Source organism: Mesoplodon mirus (assembly GCF_964341445.2).
Source record: "Mesoplodon mirus genome assembly, chromosome: 12".
Lineage (NCBI taxonomy): Eukaryota > Metazoa > Chordata > Mammalia > Artiodactyla > Ziphiidae > Mesoplodon > Mesoplodon mirus.
This window is the reverse complement of record NC_138988.1, coordinates 45,753,090-45,774,063: the sequence shown is the minus strand read 5'-3', so window position 1 is coordinate 45,774,063 and position 20,974 is coordinate 45,753,090. Positions and strand designations below refer to the sequence as shown.

General features: G+C 55.3%; 1 protein-coding gene across 1 annotated transcript in view; it reads right to left on the bottom strand.

Annotated features, from left to right (window-relative positions):
• Window positions 1–2,425: 2,425 nt before the first annotated feature.
• The window catches only part of VIPR1 (vasoactive intestinal peptide receptor 1), a 33,033-nt gene continuing 14,484 nt past the window's right edge, over window positions 2,426–20,974 (bottom strand). Inside the window, exons 4-14 of the mRNA XM_082637708.1 lie at window positions 20,950–20,972; window positions 13,896–14,002; window positions 12,361–12,467; window positions 11,802–11,934; window positions 9,106–9,259; window positions 8,512–8,572; window positions 8,240–8,306; window positions 7,777–7,868; window positions 4,768–4,897; window positions 4,495–4,536; window positions 2,426–3,833 (exon numbers count right to left, since the gene is read on the bottom strand). Coding sequence (XP_082493834.1) covers window positions 3,642–3,833; window positions 4,495–4,536; window positions 4,768–4,897; window positions 7,777–7,868; window positions 8,240–8,306; window positions 8,512–8,572; window positions 9,106–9,259; window positions 11,802–11,934; window positions 12,361–12,467; window positions 13,896–14,002; window positions 20,950–20,972 — 1,108 coding nt within the window. The 3' untranslated portion in view covers window positions 2,426–3,641. The remainder of the gene's footprint in view (window positions 3,834–4,494; window positions 4,537–4,767; window positions 4,898–7,776; window positions 7,869–8,239; window positions 8,307–8,511; window positions 8,573–9,105; window positions 9,260–11,801; window positions 11,935–12,360; window positions 12,468–13,895; window positions 14,003–20,949; window positions 20,973–20,974) is intronic.

Below are 20,974 nucleotides of genomic sequence, written 5' to 3'. Positions count from 1 at the left end.
CTGCTTCTATGTTTCTACACAGGGCAATGCCAGTAAATGTCACCTATGACAATTCATACAATGAGGCAGGGTTCTGGGACTGTGAGAACTGGGTTCAAGGCTGGGCTGTACCAGTGACTTGCTGGTGATCCCAGGCAAGTCCCTTCCCTCCTCCCTGGACATAATCTGCCCTGCATGGGGGCTGGGGCATTGCCAGGTTGGCCTCCGGACCCATCCTCCTCATCCCCATGACCTGCAGAGGTTACTGTCCCTCTTTCTGTGAGGCTGTGTCCTGGCTATTAATATCTCGGCCATCCCTGGCCTGATCAGGGTGTTTAATGACTGCCAGCTGTGGCTCCGGCCTGCTTCCCCGGGAGAAATAAGAGCAGTTGCTGTTCCCACATGGGGGTGGGGGGTGGGCCTTGCTCATTAAAACAGGCCCTGGGCAAGTGATGGGAACTGAGGCGCTGAGACCAACTCTTCACACCACCTGGCCTTGCCCACCAGATGGAGGTGCCTGGGGATACAGACTCCCTGCACCCCAGACCCCCGGGGGCTGCCCTGGTCTCCCTAACTCCTGCCTGGGCCCTGTTGCCTTAGGTCAGTTTCCAACAGCCTTGGGACTTCTCCCCAGATGCCCCACAGACATTAGCTTCAGCATGTCCCAAACCAGGGCCTCCCTCACCTGGATGATGGACTGGCAGCTTTTCCTTGGTCTGTCCCTGGGGCCCTTCTCAGCAGCCCGAGTGGCCTGCCCCAAACCCACCCTCATCCCCTTGGCCTCATTTAAGAAGTCCCCCCTGAATTCCTACTGCAAAGGGCTCCCCGCACCTGCTTACCTTGATTCAGGTGTCCCTGGCATCTCTCATGCTCCCTTGGGATCTGTAGACTACTACCTAGTCCTCAGGGACTACCCCTCACCTGGGAAGGTGCTCCCTATCCATTCTACTGGCAGACTGGTCACCCTCCTTGGGCAGCCTGTCCCCTGGAGTGGCAGGAGTCATCCACATGGTGGCCGTCTGTGCCGGGATGGTGAGGGGCTACTTGTCTTTGTCTTCCCAGAGGGAGCCCACCTGAGTTAACTGGGCTTTGCACTCAGGGTATGGGGTCAGCCTTGGTCAAGGGTCAGGGCCTAGCCTGTGGGCAACCAGAGGTCTGGTTCCACCTGGGGTCATAGCTGGGTCTGGGACGGGACTCACTGCCACAAGGTCAGGGACCTTGATCTGAGGGCCAGGTCCTGGGTCTCCTTAATCCCAAACTGTCCCTGGGGTCATCAATCCTGTGTCCTCACCACTTCCTCTCTCTTGTATCTCGTTCTGAAATGGAGCTGAGGAGAGAGGCCTGCCCTCTGTGTCCACTGGCCTCCTGGGGAGGGGCCTGCACTCAGGTATTTGGGCCCTTAAGGCCAACCTTGGTGATGTCCTTGAGGCACCACCAGGTGGCAATAGAGATGAGCTGGTCTGGTCTGTGCCGGGACAGGCAGGAGAGGGACCGGGGAGCTGGAGGAAAGAGGGGCTGCAGGAGAAATTCTGCTCGTGGTCACCCCTATTCCACTCCGTAGGCAGCCTGGGATGTCTGCTCATGACCTCTGCTGGCCAGGGACAGCGTCTCACCTTCTCCCCATTCCTGAATGCTCCCCACTCCCAGGGGTTGGGGGGTGGGGAGCTTTTCACCTCCTGCTACCTCCGAGGCGGGGCCCCACTTCTGTCCTCCCTTTTTTGTCCCTGTCTTGGGCCTCTCTCTCTTTTATTCACTTTTTACCCTCCTGGCTGATAACTCTGCTTCTCCCCAGACATGACTCACAGACATGGTGGGATTTCAGGCACGGTGGTGGATGGGCCGGGTCCAGGCAGGAAGTTTGCAGGAAGGGGAAGCCAGGGAGGTCAGCTGGAGCAGTGGCTTTGAATCCATTCCTTGCTGACCAGCGTCATCTTCTTCACCCTGCAGCCTCTGTGTCTAAACCTTTCGATTCGATTCTATTCTGTATTGTTTCTGTTTTGGTGACATCTGCCCCGTCCTCTATCTGCCACCTCTTGGCAACATGGTCATCTCACACCCCATGTGCTCCTTGGGTGCAGGTACCCCCATGTAACCATTTTTGGGACCGAGGGCAGCTCTGTCAGCTGTTTTGTATAGATCCAAGAATAGAACTATCTCTTCTTGGTTGGATTCAGGGGGTGGGAGGACGCTACGAGGACGGGGTATAACTTCACCACCCTCAGAGGAGAGAGGGTACCACTCAACAAGATGTGAGTTGAAAGCCCTTAGAACTGTGTGTTCCTCACATGGAAGCCAGAGGGGCAGTGGCACCTGGCTTCAGTGATGTCTTGGACCAGCCCTCCTTGGAATGGGGGTGGGGGGCATGGCCGCAAGTTGGAAGCTGGTCTCCATTTTAGCCCACATGGGAACACCAACCACCAGGAAAACCAAGCGAATCCAACCCAGTGTTTATTGTTGCACAAGCCTGTTTGCAGTCCCAAGGGGATCTTCTGGCTGGGGCGTGAGTAGGAAGCCGTGTGGCCACAGGGGTGCAGGGCGGACACAGGACATGACAACCACCAGGCTCTTGTCCAGATGATACATGGGCTGGAGGACTCCTCAGCCACACTCCAGGGAGGGTGGGGTGGGAATGGGGTTTGGGGGATGGCGGTAATAACAATATCAGTGGTGATACAAATAAGCAAGAGGATCCAGCTTGTTACAACATATAAAAGGCAGCAGTTAAGAGTCTGTGCTTTCACTTTCCCATCAGCAAGATCTGAGTTCAAATCCTGTCTGTGTGACAAGATGAGGTACCTGCTCTCTGTGAGGCTCACTGTGAAATAGGGACAGTAGTGCCCGCCTTGCTGGGTTGCTCTGAGGATTAAGGGGCCCAAGAGTGTACATCTCTGAGCCCGGTCCTAATAGTTGGCACATAGGTAGGCAGCCAGGGGCAGCTCCCACAGCCCACAAGGATTGGTAGGGCTGGCGGCAAGCCCCTGAAACTCATCCCGGGATGACTCCACTTTAGCGGGGACTATGAAGATAGCTGCCCTCCCCAAACTAAAACCCCTTGTTTACAACCGCATCTGCCGGAGGCAGAAAAACTCAATTCACCTTGAAGAGCTGGCAGCTATGAGGAGGCACTGAGGGAGGGGACCGCATCTTTGGAGAGATGCCTGAATGGTGATGCTTAACCCAAAGGAAACTGACAGCAATGGTGGATCTTCAGGCACTGTCGAGGTGGCGGTGGCAGGTGACCTTTCGGGGCAAGACCTTTGTCCCCTCAGATCACACCTCGTTCCCACATGCATTGTCAGGGGATAAGGCGGTGGCCCTCCTCGGATGGGTAGTGAGATCTACCAGGGGGTGGAATCAGGTGAGAGTATGCAGATTTCTTGTCCTTAATGGGTAGAGGGGGCCTTTGGGGGCGGAGTCTGAAGACTGAACTCCACCCCGCATCTTCTAGGTAGGAGCTCCCAGCTCTCCCGCGTCGTCTCCCCAGGCAGGCGCAAGGGCAGCGTTCTGCAGCGGCTTCCGGACAGTGAGCTGGGGGTGCCCGGGCAGCCTCCGAGCTCAGGGCTGGGGCTGACCTCGCCTGGCAGGCCTCTGCCCCCGGTGCCGCGCGGGGTGGGGGGCGGTGCGGACGGGAGGGGCCGCCCACCCGCCTGGGCACCTGGCGGTCAGACCAGGGAGACTTCGGCCTGGAAGCTGGAGGAGCGGCGCGCGCCGGGGCTGACGCGGGTCAGCATGGAGACCTGCGTGCTGCACGTGGCTCCGCTGCTGCCTGCTGACGGGTGCTGGTATTTGGGGTTCCAACCCAAGACGCCCTGCAGATGCCAGCGCCGCCACTTCCGCCGCAGCTCTGCCTGCACCTGGGAGAAGGGAGGGTGGTCAGGCCCGCCCCTATGAAGCCTCCTGCATTGCTGATTGGGCTGCACTCCGTCTAGGGTGCGTGAGCCAGACAGTCATAGCCTCTTGGGGAATCTAACTTGAAAGGCCAGATGCTACCTTGGGCAGTGCAGAGATGGGACCTCCTAGGGGCCAGGTCAAATCAAGGGATTGGAGTGGGGGGAGGTGGGAGCCAGAGAGGATCAGAGAATTCAGTCCAGGGAGGGAGAGGTATGCGACCCAATCTCCTGATCCCTGCCCTCCAGCTCACCTTGAGCTCATCCAAATAGACTCCTGTGCTTTGTAACCAGGGCTCCACAGTGACTCAGCCTTCACTTCACCCATCCCCACTCACTCTGCACACAGCCACCTAACACAGCACTTCTAAAACTCTGATGTGCACACGAATCCCCTGAGGTTTTCTTAAAAGCAGATTCATTCAGAGTCAGCAGGCCTGGGGTGGGCCCAGAAATCAGCATTTTAAACAAGGTCCTAGGTGCCATCACTGATTTACTAGTCTGAGGACCACACTTGGAGTAGCAAGGTTTGACTCTTCTTTGCTCTGCACATATCCCGTCAGGGGTTCTGGACCTTGGGGCTACCAGAGTTCTGTTCCTTGACCCCCAAGGTCTGAGAGGGGCTTACCTCGCCATTGAGGAAGCAGTAGAGGATGGCCACCACAAAACCCTGGGGAGGAAGGGAGCGGGAGAGGTGAGGTAGACAGACCCTGGGAGCCCCAAACCCTGCCCCACCCCTGTGTCCCCCTGGTGAAACAAAGGGCCAAACATACAGTTGGTGCTTAATAAATACTTATTGCAATGAAAAGATTGGAATCTAGCGGCAAGAGGCCAAGGCCCCAGGTGAATTTCCCCCCTTAAAGCCCGGAGAAGAACGCAGCCTTAAGTACACAGCTCATACCTGGAAAGACCCCACGACGAGCTCAAAGACCATTTTCACTTCAGCCTTAAAGTTGTCAGGGAAGAAGGCAAACATGATGTAGTGCGCTCCAAACAGGGGGATCAGCAGAAGGGTGGACTTGGCCAGCCTCCTGGGGGCAGGGGAGGGGCAGGCAGTGGGTATGGGTGTCCACACATGTGGGCACATGGGGCACAGAAGACGGGGACAACGACCAGGATGTGTGAGGATAGACTGTTGGTTCCCATCAGTCCTATGTCCACAACTGTTTCTGTTCCATATCTGCAGTGCCTATGATCTCATGCCCGCTGGGCCTCCTCCCTTGGACTTCCAGCTCCAGTGAAGGAGGGACAAAGGGAAGAGGTGGCTTTACCAGAACCCAAGGACAGGGCTACCTGGAAAGGGTTGGGATCCTGATGGTAGAGGCCTTACTAAGTAAGTGCTAAAATCAACATGGGAGGAGTCCCTTGAATGAGATGGGAATATGTTGAGAAGGGCTTCTTGAATGAGCTTGAGCCACAAAGAGATATAGTCAGTGCCAGAGACCATGCCAGAGTCAATGCTGGAGCCATGAGAGAAAGTCTGTAGCTTCCCTCCCCTTTGTCCTATCTAATACCCTTCCAGAGCCTCCCACTGGTCAAATTTAACTAGAAGTCAGTGGATAAAGAATCCTAGCAAATGTAGCTTGCAAGGAGAGAGAAACCCCTCTATTTTCACTTTCTGGAGGAGAGAGTATAAAGGAGGGCCAGGGCTGGATCCCAAGGATTACGTGTAATAGTGGTATTTCAGGCTCTATGGCCGCTAACGGGGATAGTTTCTTGAGCAACAGGAGATCCTGGTTTCCCTTCCCCTGGTCTCAGTTTCTCCAATCTGTACAATGGGGCAAGTGTATGCTCAACATGGTCAAGTAATAGAAGTGGGGCCCACTGTAAACTTGGAAGCGCTTCGGGTGCTATGAAATACAGTGCATTTACGAGAGACCAATACTCTACTGGAAATGAGGGCGTTTGGGAAGGAAGTTTTTGAAATTGGGCTGCTGACCACAGATGCCCAAGGCCACTCAGGATGATGATGGGTGCTCAAGTTTGTGCCTGGTCACCAAGGATGACTCAGGGTCAACTAGTAAAGCCCTGTCTTTGGCTTCTCTGCTGTATCTACTTCCCCAGGAGTTGCCACCTTTTCTGGGATTATACCCCTTTCCGCCCCCCCGCCCCCACTCCCCACACCAGTACACGCACCCCCAGAATTCTCTGGAGGACTAGCTCCTCCTTCACTGGCCATGTGTGCTCAGCAGGGTCCGCAGTCACTCTAATGACTTGCCCCTTTCCATGGCGCAGAGCTCATCCTGTGCCAGGCCTCCCAGCCACTTGACCTCATAGCTGGTCCAGACAGTGTGAACCCACGGTTCCCTGGCTGGGGGAGGTCTGAGGGGTGAGTGTGTCTCTGCCTCTGTGTCTCCTGCCTTGGCAGTCAGTCCAGGTAGGCCTAGCCCTGAGCCCGAGGACCCACAGCAAACTGGGGGCAGAGGAGCTGGCCTTGCCCCTCCCACTCCTTCCTGGACCTGGTCCCCAGCCACGCCAGTATCCCGAGCACTGCCCACCGCTCCTTGACTGCAAACCTATCCCACGCGCCTGAGGCTGACAGATGGAGGCTTTCTTTAAATTGGAGGCTTGTGGGGAGGTGGAGAGTGGGAGCTGACAGTCCCTCCACGGGGAGCTCCATCTCCTACTCCCCCCACCCCTTCTGCATGCCGACAGCTGTTCAGTTTCCACCTCACCCACGTGGACCTGGTGATGACCAGCTCTCTTTGCCTCAGATTCAAGCCCTTTTGAGCAGTCGTATGTTGGGGAAAACAAGGCCCCACAGGGAAAGTAGAGGAGGAGGGGGCACAGGCCTGATGTGCTACCCCCTGGCAGACTGCAGACCCCTGCAGGGCTTTCCTTTCTCAAACTGGAAGGGAAGCTCCACCTCCACACCCCGAGGGAGGAAGTGCTGTCACACCAGGAACGGGAGTCTTAGTCTCATCAGAGAGAATCACAGGATTCCAGAATAGAATCCTAAATCCAGCAGCTCGTGACATTCTAGCCAGGAATCTTAGAACCACAGCACAGATTCCCCAGAGAGAAGCCAGGCCCAGGAGAACATTCTAGATCACAGGACTGGAAGGCCCCTGTGGGACACCCCAGGTTTGTCTTGTCTGTGCGGTGCTGATAGTCAATCTCCTGTTCCCATCTGTGGGCATACAGACCGACTCACCCTCCCACAGCCACCCCATTCATGTTTCTGTATTTCTGTTTTCCAGCCTTATTGTTCGCATGAAAGCCTGCCTGTTCTCCAGGCCCCCCAAGCACAGGAAGAGCCCTCACACCTTTCCAAGCAAGGATATGACCCCTGTCCCACAGACACCATGCCCTCCCCCTGCCAAGACGATGTGCTCCCAAACCCTAGAGGAGGAGGGAGTATGTGTCAGTTTCCTCATCTGTGAAATAGGGACAATTTGGAGGAGACTGTACAGACGAAATGAGATGATGCTTGGAAACCGCGTTGCACACACCTGGCAGGTAACTTGTGGATTCCGTTACTACGCTCAGGGAGGACTGAGTCCCGAATATGGCCATTTCCTTGGTAGACTGGGGGCTCCCCCGGGGCAGGCATCTACTGTGCCCCTTTTCTGTGCCAGGCCCATGCCAGGGACTGGGCACACGGTGTGAACAGGACACAAGTTATCTACTGTGTTCTCGAGCTCCCTGGCTTGGCAGCAGATACACAGCAGGGCCGATCACCTGCTAGGTAAGTCATGTAGGAGAAGCAGACCTGGGACTCATGGGCTTGGTGAGGGTGGGACTGGGCAGGGGACACTTGTGCACTGAGCCAGGCCACGGGGGCAGAGGTGGGCAAGAGCAAGGTGTCTTTCTGATGATGCTGGAGGGGGGCTTCCAGGGGATGTGGGATGACTTGTGGACTGGGGCTGGGGATACCGGGAGAGCCGGGGCCCTGGGCCCATATACTCACGAGTATGGGCTGCTATCACTCTTCCCGACATCTGGGGCCCGCAGTTTGTGAACCAGGATTATGATGATGCGAATAAAGAGGATGAAGTTCACCTGGTGGGTGGGGGCCAAGGTCCGGCGGTCAGAGAGGGGAGGCAGGGTGTCCAGCCCCCTGAGCTGATGGCCTGTCTTCTTCCCCAGGGCCCAGCTATCCATCCATCTTACCTCTCCCCTAGCTCTTCCCGCTTTGGGAAAGTCATCCAGGAACTCTCCCTCACATCCCTAAGGGCTGGGCCTCCCAATCTGCTTTCTCTACTCTAGAGGAAGAACTGGTGGGGAAAGGGATGGGGACAGTCCTGCATTAGGCATTGGGAAGCCTAGGGTTCAGTTCTGACCTAGACACGCATTTCCTGTGGGACCTTGGTCCGTTGTCTACCCACCCCGGGCCTGTCTCCCCACCCCTAAGTGGTGGGAGGAGGCCTTACCAAGATGGAGGCGAGGATGGGGGCCTTTATGATCCACCACAGTGAGGAGATGATGGTATCCCAGCATCTGGGCAGGGTATGGTGGGGGAGAATGAGAGAGATTGTCCTCGGCCAGAGAGAGTCAGCAGTCCTCCTGTTGTCCCCGGCTCTGCCCCCAAACCCTTTAGAGACCACTGGCCCAGAGTCTGTTACTCCCTGGTCCCCCTCATCCCACCCGGGGGATCTGCCCCGAGTGATAGCAGCCAGGAGGAGGGCGTGGGGTGACAGCTCACCCGTAATCCTCAAAATGGATTCTGATGATGGTCCACACCATGGTGAATGTGCTGGGCACCCCTGTCAGGGCCAAAGGAGAGAGAAAGAGGAGAGAGTGTGGCAGGAAGAGGGGGAGATCAAGGAGGAAGAGCCAGGAAGAGGCAGGGAGAGAAAAGGGTGGGTTTCCAACGTGGCCACCTATGGTGGCATATATAGGTAGTTCAGTGCGCAAAGATGCCTCACCGAGGGGGTGAAGCTCTATGTCTGAGGGACTGTGTCTGCCTAAAGGGGACTCGTTTTCTCATTTTGGCAGAGGCACTGTATAGATGAGCAGTGGCCCTGTGTGTTTCAAGGACTGGAGGGGAAATGGAAGTATGCTCAGAGAACCTGTCTGTTCCACAGGTCAGCTCGAGGTGCAGCTGCAGCCAGAAGGCACCTGCCCAGGGGTCAGACAATGGGAGGACTTTTATCAACCCATGGCCAAGTGCCTTGCAGGCAGGATCTGCAGCCCAGCAAGACCTAAGGCAGCAGGCTGGGTTGGTACCCACCCCCTAATGAGCTCCCCAGGCTTTGCCCCCTTGTTCCCAGCCTGGCAGCCCTCCCTGGTACCATACCCCAGCCGATGAATATGTACCCCCAGAAGTACTTCCTCTCGGAGAAGAAGGAGACGGCGAGCAGGGTGTGCAGGTAGAGGCCCTCCACCAGCAGCCAGAAGAAGTTGGCCATGACACAGTACTGGAATAACACCACGGCAGCCTTACAGCCCACCTGCAGGGGGAGGAGAAAAGGGGGGCCCAGTGGAGCTAGCAGGGGTCCCTGCCTGCCCACATCTCTGTCTTGGGTGACAAACAGGACTGCAGTACAGCCAACTTACTCTCTTAGTTATTTTTGTATTATTCCCTTAGAAATAATATACTCAGTGGTTTTCCCATTATCCCTAATTTTAGATCATCTGATGCTTTGGAATAAGCTTGCAATTTTAATTATCCACCCATCAATTTATCATCTATTCATCTTCCTATCTATATATCTATCCACCCACCTACCCATCCAACCATCCACCTACCCACCTATTTATCCATTTACTTACCCACCCACCCACCAGACATCCACTGCCAACTCACCCATCTATCCATCTACCATCCATGCATCCAACCATTAACTATCTATCTGCATCCATCATCTTCCATCTATCAGTCCATCCACAGACTCACCTATCTCTCCATTCATCTACTATCCACATACTAGACATCCACTACCAACCCACACACCTAGACATCTATCCATCCATTCATTTGTCCACTTGTCCATCAATCTGCTCATCCATCCACCCACCAATATACCCCCACCCATGATCTATCCAATTTTTCTTACTTTATCCATCTATCCTTCCACTTAAGTCATCCACACACTATTTACTCAGTCATCCAGCTACCAACCCATCCACTTACCATCTCCGCTACTCATTTATCTTATTCCTATTATGACTGAAGGTAGCTGGAAGACGTATGAGGGAGAATTCTTGCTTGCATTAGCAAGAATCCCTTGAAAGTGTAGGGATATGGGCTGTGGACTGTGGAGTGGGGTTTAGATGGAATTGTTGGGGGAAAGATGGGGACGGAGAAGAGGGAAGAGGAGGGTGAAGTAGAAGTTAGGAAAAAGAGGAGAGTGGAGGGATGATCATTCCTCCTGGGGGCCAGGGGAGCTAGAGGAAGAAGGGCTTCCCCAGGCAGGTGAGGACAATGGAGGAGTTAGGGAGACCCCTGGGCAGGGCAATCAGGGGCTCTGGGCAGCCCAGCTTGCATGATTAGAAGGTCTCCTGGGCCATCTGTCCTCTCCCAGAAACTATCTGCCGTTTCAGATTGAGCCCAGATACCTGTAAGCCAGAGCTTAAAGCCACCCTCCTCCAGGAAGCCCCCCTGCTTTCACTCCTCCTGTGCCCTCTGCTTTGAGGCACCCTCAGAGAGCAGCCTACCCTCCTCTCCCGATGGTTGGAAAGTCCTTCCTCAGGTCTTACTTCAGTCCCTCCTGTTACAGGCAGTCTCTTTCCCCCACCTTCCCTCATCTGCTTTACAGCGAGAATAACTCAGCTCTTTAATAGGACAATTATCTGTGCTTTTCCTTGTCTTAGAAAAGCTTCACAGAGCTGCTAATGAATCGGGAAGCTCATTTCCACAATTATCCTCAACAAGTGCGCTGGAGGCTTCAGGCTGCTCCCCAGCCTCCAGGGCTCACACCGCACAGGTCTGAGCCCTACTCCCAGGCGGGATCATCTGAGGCGCGCTGGGAATGGCCAGGGTGGCTCCCCTGGGTGCTCCCTCCCCTTTGTAGAGATGCCTGAGATACCACCATCACTCTCTGGAGAAAGTCATTTTTTTTTTTTTTTTTTTTGGCCACACCTCGTGGCTTGTGGGATCTCAGTTCCCAGGTCAGGGATCAAACCTGGGGCCTTGGCAGTGAGAATGTGGAGTCCTAACCACTGGACAGCCAGGGAACTCCCTGGGGAGATTCAATTTCACTCTCTGGGGAGAAGATACTTCTGACCCCTGAAATAATGCACTGCCTCTGAGGTCACTCATGAGGCAAAAAGTCACTGACCACAAGGGACGAATGGGAGCCAGGGCTGGTCTTGAGCTCTCTGTCTCAGCTCAGGGGGCACTCAGGGAGGGGGCCCTGAGCACAGAATCACCTGGAGATGGACCCCTTAGTGATGGGCGATGAATTCCTTAAATGCTCTCTTAACCTCCCTTGCCTAGGAAGGTCCAGAGTGACTGAGGGCAGGGGAAGGATAGAAGAGGAGGACGGCTGTGTGGGTTTGGACTGGCTCCAGAAGGCAATGGGGGGAGTAGGAAGGGGGGCACGGTGAGCAGAGCCATGGTATGCAGATGGCAGAGAGGAGGGATGGAAGGAAGCTTGAATGTCCTTGCACAATGGGGAAACTGAGGAAGAGATTTCCCTAAGGTCACATAGGACATTAGCAGCAGAGGCGGGAAGGGGGCTGTGGGCTCTGGCACGAAGTGTACCACTTTGCACCCAGGAGAGGTGTTTTTCATTGGCAGGAGTAGGTGTGTGAACTCCCAGATGGTCCAGCACCATCTCCTGCTGCTGGGAGGGAAGTGGGATCCAAGGAGCTGGCAGGCAGGGTCGGAGGGGGGCCATCTTTGGAGAGAGAGAGAGAAAGAGAGAGGGAGAGAGAGAAAGGGAGAGAGAGAGAGAAAAGGGGAGACAGGAGGGAGGAGAGGGAGGAGAGGAGATTCAGGTGAGAGATGGCAGAGGTGGGCCAGGGAGGTGGGCCTGGGCGGGTCCTCACCGAGCCCTTGGAGCAGTGGTCCGACTCCCCGCTGTCGAAGAGGGCCAAGTCTTTGATGAAGACAGCGGTGGCCCTCAGGATGAAGGATATGAAGAGATGCATGTGGATGTAGTTCCGCGTGCAGTGGAGCTTCCTGTGGGAGGTGGCCAGATCTGGGAGGCCGAAGGGGCCTCAGACCCCCACCCCAACCAACACATCCAGTGCTCTGAGGAAGGGTAGGGCTTGTAGCCTCTGAATGCAGACCCTACCCCAAAGGGGGGCCCTGTCCCCAGGTATCCTACCCATGTGTGCAGCCTGGCTTGCAGGTGCCTCATTCCAGGGCACAGGCCCCGCCCTCTGGTGCCCTATCCCTGGGTACGGGGCATCCTGTGAGGGATGAGGCTGACACAGGTGAACACTTCGAGCACCGTGCTGTCTCTAGGGGAGGCTGGCCTGGCGGGGGTGCTGGGGCAGGACTGTGCGCTGCCTGGGAGCTGACAGTGGAGGGGTCAGAGCATGCCTGGGTGAAGAGTGACCTGGCTGGTCTGCTTTGAGACCTGTTGCAGGAGCTGGTCCTCACCTGAACAGGCTCAGGATGGCAGTGGCGACCAGGAGGGTGGCGAGGGATAGGCTGTAGCCGACGGTGTAGCCAGTCTTCACAGAACTGTAGAACATTGTCTGCTGCTGCTAGAGGGAGGTGGGTGAGGATCTTGGGCGGGGGTGGGGGGACTCACCTAGGGGGTGTTGGCAGAGGTGGGGTGCCCTATACATCCTGCCTCCCATCCCTGCCTTGGCAGATGAGGAGGCTGAGGCCCAGGGCTCCCAGGAGTAGCGGAGTGGCCCCTTCCAGTTCCCAGAGCCCCTTCCTCCCTGGTTTCCACAGATGAGACAGGAGTGCTTCCCAGGGTGGGGCGGGGGTTGAATGCCCTTTCTCTGCTCCTTCACAAGGGAAATGTCAGTGGGGGAAGGAGCGAAGACCTCACACGACCCATTGGTCCATCCATTCATTCTTCAATCACATGTCCAGCTTTTCCTTGGCCTGTCCCTGGGGCCCTTCTCAGCAGCCCGAGTGGCCTGCTTCTGGGCCAGCTCTGGGCTTGGCATCCTCAAGCACAAGACTGCTTGCCCTTCAGACCCCCCACATGAGGCCCTCTCGCCAAGTGGCCAGGAATGGACAATGGTGAAGAAGATGCTAGGGGGAGGGTAATTTCCCATTTGGGACTCTCAGAGGCTGGATTTAGCAGGAGGAGGGCAATCTGGCCTTTATGGGGAGGAGGGACAAAGCTGGACACCAAGGGCTTCCTGCTGGCCCCTCCCCATGGACACACACGCAGAGCCATGGTCACTGGACAGCCCCTCCGTCCTCCCCACCTTCCACACCCTGCTGGAACAGAGGCCAGTGGTCAAGAAGGATCCTGCCCGGGGATCTGGTGGGCTTTTAAGGCCTCTGAGGAAATTGCTGCCCTCTTGGGAGGAGTGAAAGCCTTGTCTGTGAAGGGCTTTGGGGGTGGGACAGAGGTCATCACAGACAGACTACATTCACCCACCAAAGCAGCGAGGGGCTCCTAGCTCAGGACTTCAGTTATACTCCAGCCTCCCCATCAATATCCTTCCCTGGCTCCTGGCCCCACATCCTTACAGAGACCAACTATGCTTCACCTGCTCCAGGGCAGATCCCCATCCTGGGACTGAGGACAATGGTCCTGTTCCTGTCCCTGCCCCTGATTGGCTCCTGGGTATCTGAGGCTGGTTCCTTCCAGGATCCGCACCTCAGTTTCTCTTCTGCATGTGACAGGTGGGATGGGCTCTGTCTGCCCTGCCAGGGCTGGATCAAGGCTCCCACAAGGGAGTGGGGTGGCCTGGCCTGGGGGTGATGCTTCTGCTTTGATGCTGTGAGTCATCCTCCTAGAAGCCCCCTCCTGGACCCTGTCAGGGGAGCCAGGGGATGTGCCCCTGGGAATGTGGGCCTGGAGAGGGAGGAGGCTTGAGGAGGGCAGATCCTGGGAGTCCTGGCTCCAACATTGAAGGCAACTGTGCCCCTTGGTGGGAGAGAGTGGAAGGAGCTAGAAGGCCCAGCTACTCTAGCATGTGTGTGTGGGGTGCACTGAGGCCCACCTCATCCAAACTCGATGCGTTGTCATCCAAGCCACAGGCAACGGGGTAAGGACCAGGCTCCAGGGGTGTCCAGCCCTCATCAGTGCAGCTGCGGCTCACGTTGCGGCCTGGGTGGAGGGCAGGGGCAGAGAGGAGAGAGGTTGAGGCTGGGAGTGGGTAGGTCGGAGGAGTAGGCATGGGGCCTGGCTGTCTCTGTGCTCAGCCCTACTCTCACCACCCCCTGCGGCATCAGGCTCCAGCTCTTCTGACCTGGACACCCAGGGCATCACGGGGCAGCCTGGGGCAGGGAGAAGCACCTCCAGGGCGGCCAGGGGATGCACCAACACAGATGACAGCCAGAGCAGACATTCCTGCCCCTTGTCGTGTCTGAACCTGACCCCAGGTGCAATTTAAACTCTGATCCTTGTCACAAGCAGCCTGGATCCTTGGCGTGGAATGATCCCTGACCCTTGTCATGAGCTGAATGCTGACCCCTGTCACAGGGCCACGGATGCTGGTGTGGCAGACGCTTCCTTTGTCTGTCCTGTAGGTACAGACAGCAGCCTTCTGGCTGTGGCAAGGGGTCCAGGCCTGCCCTGTCCTCCTGGGTCAGCCTGCCTGGGCCTACAGGTCTGGGTTTCCTCCCACCCCTGGGGGCTGGGGGGGGGTCAGATGTGCTGCTGGAGAGGGACCAAAGGTGAGGCAGGAGGTGGGTGGGCGTCGGAGGACCTCTGATAAGGGTGCAGGTGTGAAGTCCTCACACACGGGGAAGGGGCACCTGCCCAGGCAAAGGCAAGTACAAGAATAATTGAGCTGCAGAATCTCGGGGCTGAACCACTAAGGCTGGGGTTCCAGGACAGCGGCACTGTCCGCTATCCCCGGAGGACCAGGGCTGCAGCAAAGGGGCAGGACCACTGAGGGGCCATGTGAGGTGAGGGGTGACCCCAAGGCTCCCCACTCGCCAGGGAGGGGAGAGGCTGAATAGAAAATGGGTGAGCCAGAGAAGAGCTCGCTGCCCCCATCCCAGGATTCATTACAGAGGCACTGAGTCCAGGACACAGCCTTCCTGCCAGGCTTGTTGTGGGAGAGGAAAGGAGAAGGAGGAAGGAGGAAGAAGGAAAGGAGAGGGAGGGAGGGAGGATGAGGGGAGAGAGAACAGGTAGGAGGAGGAGGCGGTAAGAGGATGAGGAAGAAGGGGGAGGGGAGAGAAAAGGAGGGAAAGAGAGAAGGTGAGGCGATGAAGAAGAGTTGAGAGAGAAGATGGGTCCTGACATCCTTGCTGTCTAGCTCCTTTCTCCCCTGCACCACCACCATCAGCACCTCCAGCAGCACCAGCACGAGCATCACCATCACCATCACCATCACCACCATCACCATCACCATCATCACCATCACCATCACCATCATCACCATCATCACCATCACCATCATCACCATCATCACCATCACCATCACCATCACCATCACCATCACCATCATCACCATCACCATCATCACCATCACCATCATCACCATCACCATCACCATCACCATCACCATCACCATCATCACCATCATCACCATCACCATCACCATCACCATCATCACCATCACCATCATCACCATCACCATCATCACCATCACCATCACCATCACCATCATCACCATCACCATCATCACCATCACCATCACCATCACCATCATCACCATCACCATCATCACCATCACCATCATCACCATCACCATCACCATCACCATCACCATCATCACCATCACCATCATCACCATCACCATCATCACCATCACCATCATCACCATCACCATCACCATCACCATCATCACCATCACCATCATCACCATCACCATCACCATCACCATCATCACCATCACCATCACCATCACCATCATCACCATCACCATCATCACCATCACCATCATCACCATCACCATCACCATCATCACCATCACCATCATCACCATCACCATCATCACCATCACCATCACCATCATCACCATCACCATCATCACCATCACCATCATCATCACCATCACCATCATCACCATCACCATCATCACCATCACCATCACCATCACCATCATCACCATCACCATCATCACCATCACCATCACCACCATCACCATCACCATCATCACCATCACCATCATCACCATCACCATCACCATCATCACCATCACCATCATCACCATCACCATCACCATCACCATCACCATCACCACCATCACCATCACCATCATCACCATCACCATCACCATCACCATCATCACCATCACCATCATCACCATCACCATCACCATCACCATCATCACCATCACCATCATCACCATCACCATCACCATCACCATCACCACCATCACCATCATCACCATCACCACCCTCACCACAATGCACGTTTTGAGAACTTTTCCCAGGTACACTGCACAGAGCACTTCAGGCATATTATCTTTTTGAAGCCCCTCAACCATCCAGAGGGAAAGTAACCCCATTTCACAGTTGAGAAGTAAGGCTCCAAGAGGCTGGTCACTTGCTCAAGGCCACATACATAGGACAGGGTAGAGCAGGTGTGGTCCCATAGTCTTCCCAGGTAACCTTGGCCCTCATCTGCACTGAGGTGACTGAGGACTTGTTTCAGGTGTCCAGGGGCAGAGCTGTAGGAGGCGTCAAGCCATCCTGAGCTCAGGGAGGGTCGCTGTGCATGTGTTTAAAATTTCCAAACCTTGCCGTGTGCTCAGAACATCCCAGGTGATTCCCTATTCCCTATTTCTGTAAATCCTCCTGGCCACCATTTGAAAGAGGTTCTTGTCACCCTACATTATGGATGAGGAAGTGAGGGACAACTAGGGGTAGGGGGATGACCAGGAAGGAGCAGCCCGTTGGGTCTCTTTCCACTGGGAGGTCCCAGGGGTGGCAGGAAGGACTTTGCTGAGGAAGGGACCCTAGGCTGGGCCAGTTTCTTGCCCTGGTGGCCCATTTCTGCACAGGCCTCCCAACCGCACTGCCACAGGAGGCTCCCAGGGCTTGAGAAAAATCCTCACACTGCCCCTCTGCACACCGCCCCTCCTCACCCCCTCAGCTTTCTCCCGTTGCAGCAGAGGGTGGGCCGGCCTGGAGGCTTCAAGCAGCCACTGATCAAACTGCAGGTCCCCCTCAGCCCCAGATCTCAGGAGCTCACTGGGGGCCCGGAGGCCATGCCCCTTCCCAGGAGCTGATTCTTGAGGGACTGTCCCCACCAGACTGGGACAAGTAGGAAAAAGGGGACAAGGCCAAATCAGCCAGCCTTAAAGCAGGGACACTAAAGCTCAGGCTCTGGGTTCCCCACTGGCTGGAGGGTCCAGGGCTCGATGAGGCCAGGCCCGTGACAGTGGACACCTGGAATTATCATGAATTAAGCTAGCGAGCCTGGGTGACCCATCAGTGTCTACACAGCAGCTTCACATGCCTTCTGTGGGAGCAGTGGGGAGCAAACATTAATGTGTTAAGGCTCGTGATCAGGAGTTACCAATAGTCCTATTAAAAGGGGGGATGCCAAGGGTGAGAGAGGTTGGGTGACTTGCCCATGGCCACACAGCAAAGAAGCAGCAGGCCTGGGATGCAGACCGAGGTCAGCCTGACTCCACATCTTTTTGGGCTCCCAGCAGCGGCTGAAGGGGGACTTTGTGCCTTGGAGCCCCGATTGCCCAGAGAGCAAGGGAGTGCAGGGGATAGTGGGTCATCTTCAGGGCTGGGTGGCCTCTTTGAAGAGCCTGGGACTGAAGCCCAGGACTCCAAGGGAACTGCTCTTGAGATGATCTCAGTAGAAGTCACCATGGGACCCTGAGGATCAGCCAACAGTCTCTTCCCCAGTCTGGGCTGGGGAACCGACAGACCCTGTGTGTGTAGAGGGGGATATGGAGGGCACGAGAAAGGGCAAGGGAATTTAACCCTGTGCTGGGAGGGCCACTCCACATTCTCCCAGTCTCCTCCCGTTTGTCATGTCTCAAAAAAGAAGTCACCGCCGCCCTGCCCCCTCTCCTCCCTCAGTTCTCCACGTGAAAAGCCCTACTCAGTGACTGGGGCTAGAAATCGGGGGTCATTTTCTCCCCACTCACCTCTCTCCTCTCCCCCATCAGTCACCAGTCCTGCCCCAGCTTCTCTTTCCTCGACACCAGCACCGACAGTCTCATCTCCCCTGGATTAGGTAGGAGCCTCCTGATGGGTCTCCCTGTTTTCCTGCCCCTCCAACCCACTCCGCACCCTGAATCCTGGAGGGTTGTTCTAAAATCTAGACCTGATCGTGGCACTCTCTTGCTGAAATCCTGTCAATGATGGCCCACCCCAGCCAACCAGGGCAGACGTCTTAGGTTGACAAGACCTCCTTATCTACGGCTTCACGTGATGCTGCGGGGAGGAGGTGTCCCACAGACCCCATAGACACAGGTAATATAGACGTGGTGTCTTCTTATCAAAATAGCCCTCCTACTTTTTACTCTTAAAAAAAGTCTCTTCAAATATTTAATGGCAAAAACACCACAGGTGAAAGACATGCAGACCACAAATAAAAGGACTAGACCTCCACAGCTGGGAGACTGGGATTGACATATATACACTACTACGTATAAAATAGATAACTAATGAGAACCTACTGTATAGCACGGGGAACTCTACTCAGTGCTCTGTGGTGACCTTAATGGGAAGGAAATCCAAAAAAGAGGGGATATGTGTATATGTAGAGCTGATTCACTGTGCTGTACAGCAGAAACTAACAACATCGTAAAGCAACAATATTCCAACAAAAAATAAATAAATTGAAAAAAAAAGGACTAGACCTCCACAAACGTTTTGGTGCCTTGGTGAGCAATCTTTGTCTGGCCACCCCTTCTTCCCAGGTTCTTTACCCAGCCTGGCCAAATGACGTCTTTTAACTCTCTTCAGCTTTCCCTGTAGAACCAGGTCCCTTCCAACCCTTCCAGGGAAGACGCCCCTTCCCCAGTCCTGTTACCCAGACGGGCAGGAGTTGGGGTTGCCATCACTCCTATCCCACACTTCCCTTACATGCAAACTTTCCTCTTTGGAATTGAGGCTCACACCTTCTTCATCTAGTTGCCCAGGAAAACACAGCCTCTTTCCTTTACATATTCAGCCCCTAGCCCAGTCTCCTATTTCTTGCCATCATTTTCAGGGGCTAAGGTTGCCAAGTATAGCTAGACAGGTTGTTCACTGCACAACAAGGGCATCTGGCTGATGAACACTGGGGGCTAAAGTGTACTTCATATTCAGCTTGTCACTAGGTAGGTTCTGGTGAGATGCTGAATCCACCTGAGGAAGGGCTGCCTTTCTCTCATCTGCCGAAAGGCTTGGTGTGGGCCCCCCTGAGGCTGGCAGCCTCGGGGTTAGCCAGATGGTGGGCTGGACTCCAGGTTCTCCAGTGAAGGATCTGCCTTTACAATTCCAGCAGGGACGGAAGGAACAGCCTCAGGAGGAATGCAATTAGCAGGCGCTTTCAGGGATCCCAGGAAAGGCTGGTTGCCAGGCTCTGCTGAAGGGAGCATTATGAGAGCTGCCAGAGGAGCTCATCTCCTGTCTGCCCAGGTGCTGGGTCCCCCTGGAAGAGGGCTGGGCTAGGTGGGCGCTGGCCTGGAATACGGCACACCTGTGGCTGACCCTCAGAGAGGGCATCCGGATCTCTCCTTCACTGCTGAGGTCACAACACGGGGCACTGGGGAGCGCAACTGGCTTGCTCCAAAGAGACCATTTGGTCCATCTCCCGTTCCCACTTTACAAATAGGGAAATAGGTCCAGAGGGGCAAAGGCCACCTGGAGTGAGAGACTTTCTGCTCATCCTCTGAGCCCTTATCTAGGTCCCATTCATCACCAACCCTTCCCACCCCAGCCCTGCTCCTCCCTCTGTCCTCCCCCAGCTTATCAAACCCATACCTGAGCGGGGCACACTCGAGTCCTATCCCCCCTCCACCGCACCTTCCCGCTTCCCTCCTCTGCCCTGCTCTCCACCCGAGTCCAAACCATCATCATCTCTCGTCTGCCTTGGGGTTGGGTCTTCCTATTTGTACTCCTAGAATCCTCTCTTATCACAGAAACCAGTTATCAGTTAAAAACCCAAACTGGACTGTTTCCGTCGCCTGCTTAACCCCTGCAGTGGCTTCTCAGTGAACTTAGGAAAAGCCCAAGTCCTGTCAGTCCTCAAGGCCTGCGTGGTCTGGCCTCTGCCCACCTATCTCTTTCCTCTCCTCCCTCCCCTGGGCTCACTGCTCTAGCCACATTGGCCTCCACTGAGCTTCCTCAGGGCTCATCCCATGGGCTGTTGATCCTCTGAGCGATCCCCCTGCCAGGATCTTTGCAGCTCTTTCCCAGCCCAGGTCTTCAGACCGCAGCTGCAGTATCACCTCCTCGGAGAGGCCGCCATGATGCCTGCCTTAGGTTGTTTCCCTCTCTTCTCTCTCCCAGCACCGCTTATCATTGATAATACATGCCTTTGTTTTCTTGCTTAACGCCTCTCCAACTAGAACGTGAGCTCCCCGAGGACAGAGCATTTTACCCCTCTGCCCCCCACTGTGCTTGTCTAGCTCAGTGCCAGTCAAGATAGTAGGTGTTTAATGAACACTCACTGAATGAAAGGATGACTTACTGTGTCATCTTTAATTGCTGGTAGCAAGACAGCCCACTTCCTAAAGAGGTTCCCGCTTTTCTTTTCTGCCTTATATGTGAACATTCACTTAAGCAGAACATGACAAGGTGTGTAAGAAAGGTCAGTTTCATAAAGTCTGAAAGGTCATTGCCTCCGAGAAGTGAAAGACTCATTCACGGCCAGCCCAAAACAGTGGGAACATGGCAGCCATAACTATCAGTCAATCAGTTATCAGTTGCTGAGCAAATATTTAGTGAGACCTTCCCACATGCTTATCTTTCTGTGAAGAACTAATCGAATCCCATGAGTCCTTCAGAGAACTAATGTCAGTGCAACCTCTTCCAGGAAGCCTCCCCTGATTGCTCCAGCCTCTTTGAGCACCTGAGGGTGAGTCCCCACTCCAGCCGGCTCTACTCCTGCCACCAAGCTCCTGCCCTTCAACCCAGGGTTCTTACCTTGAATGGGGGAGAAGAGTTTAAA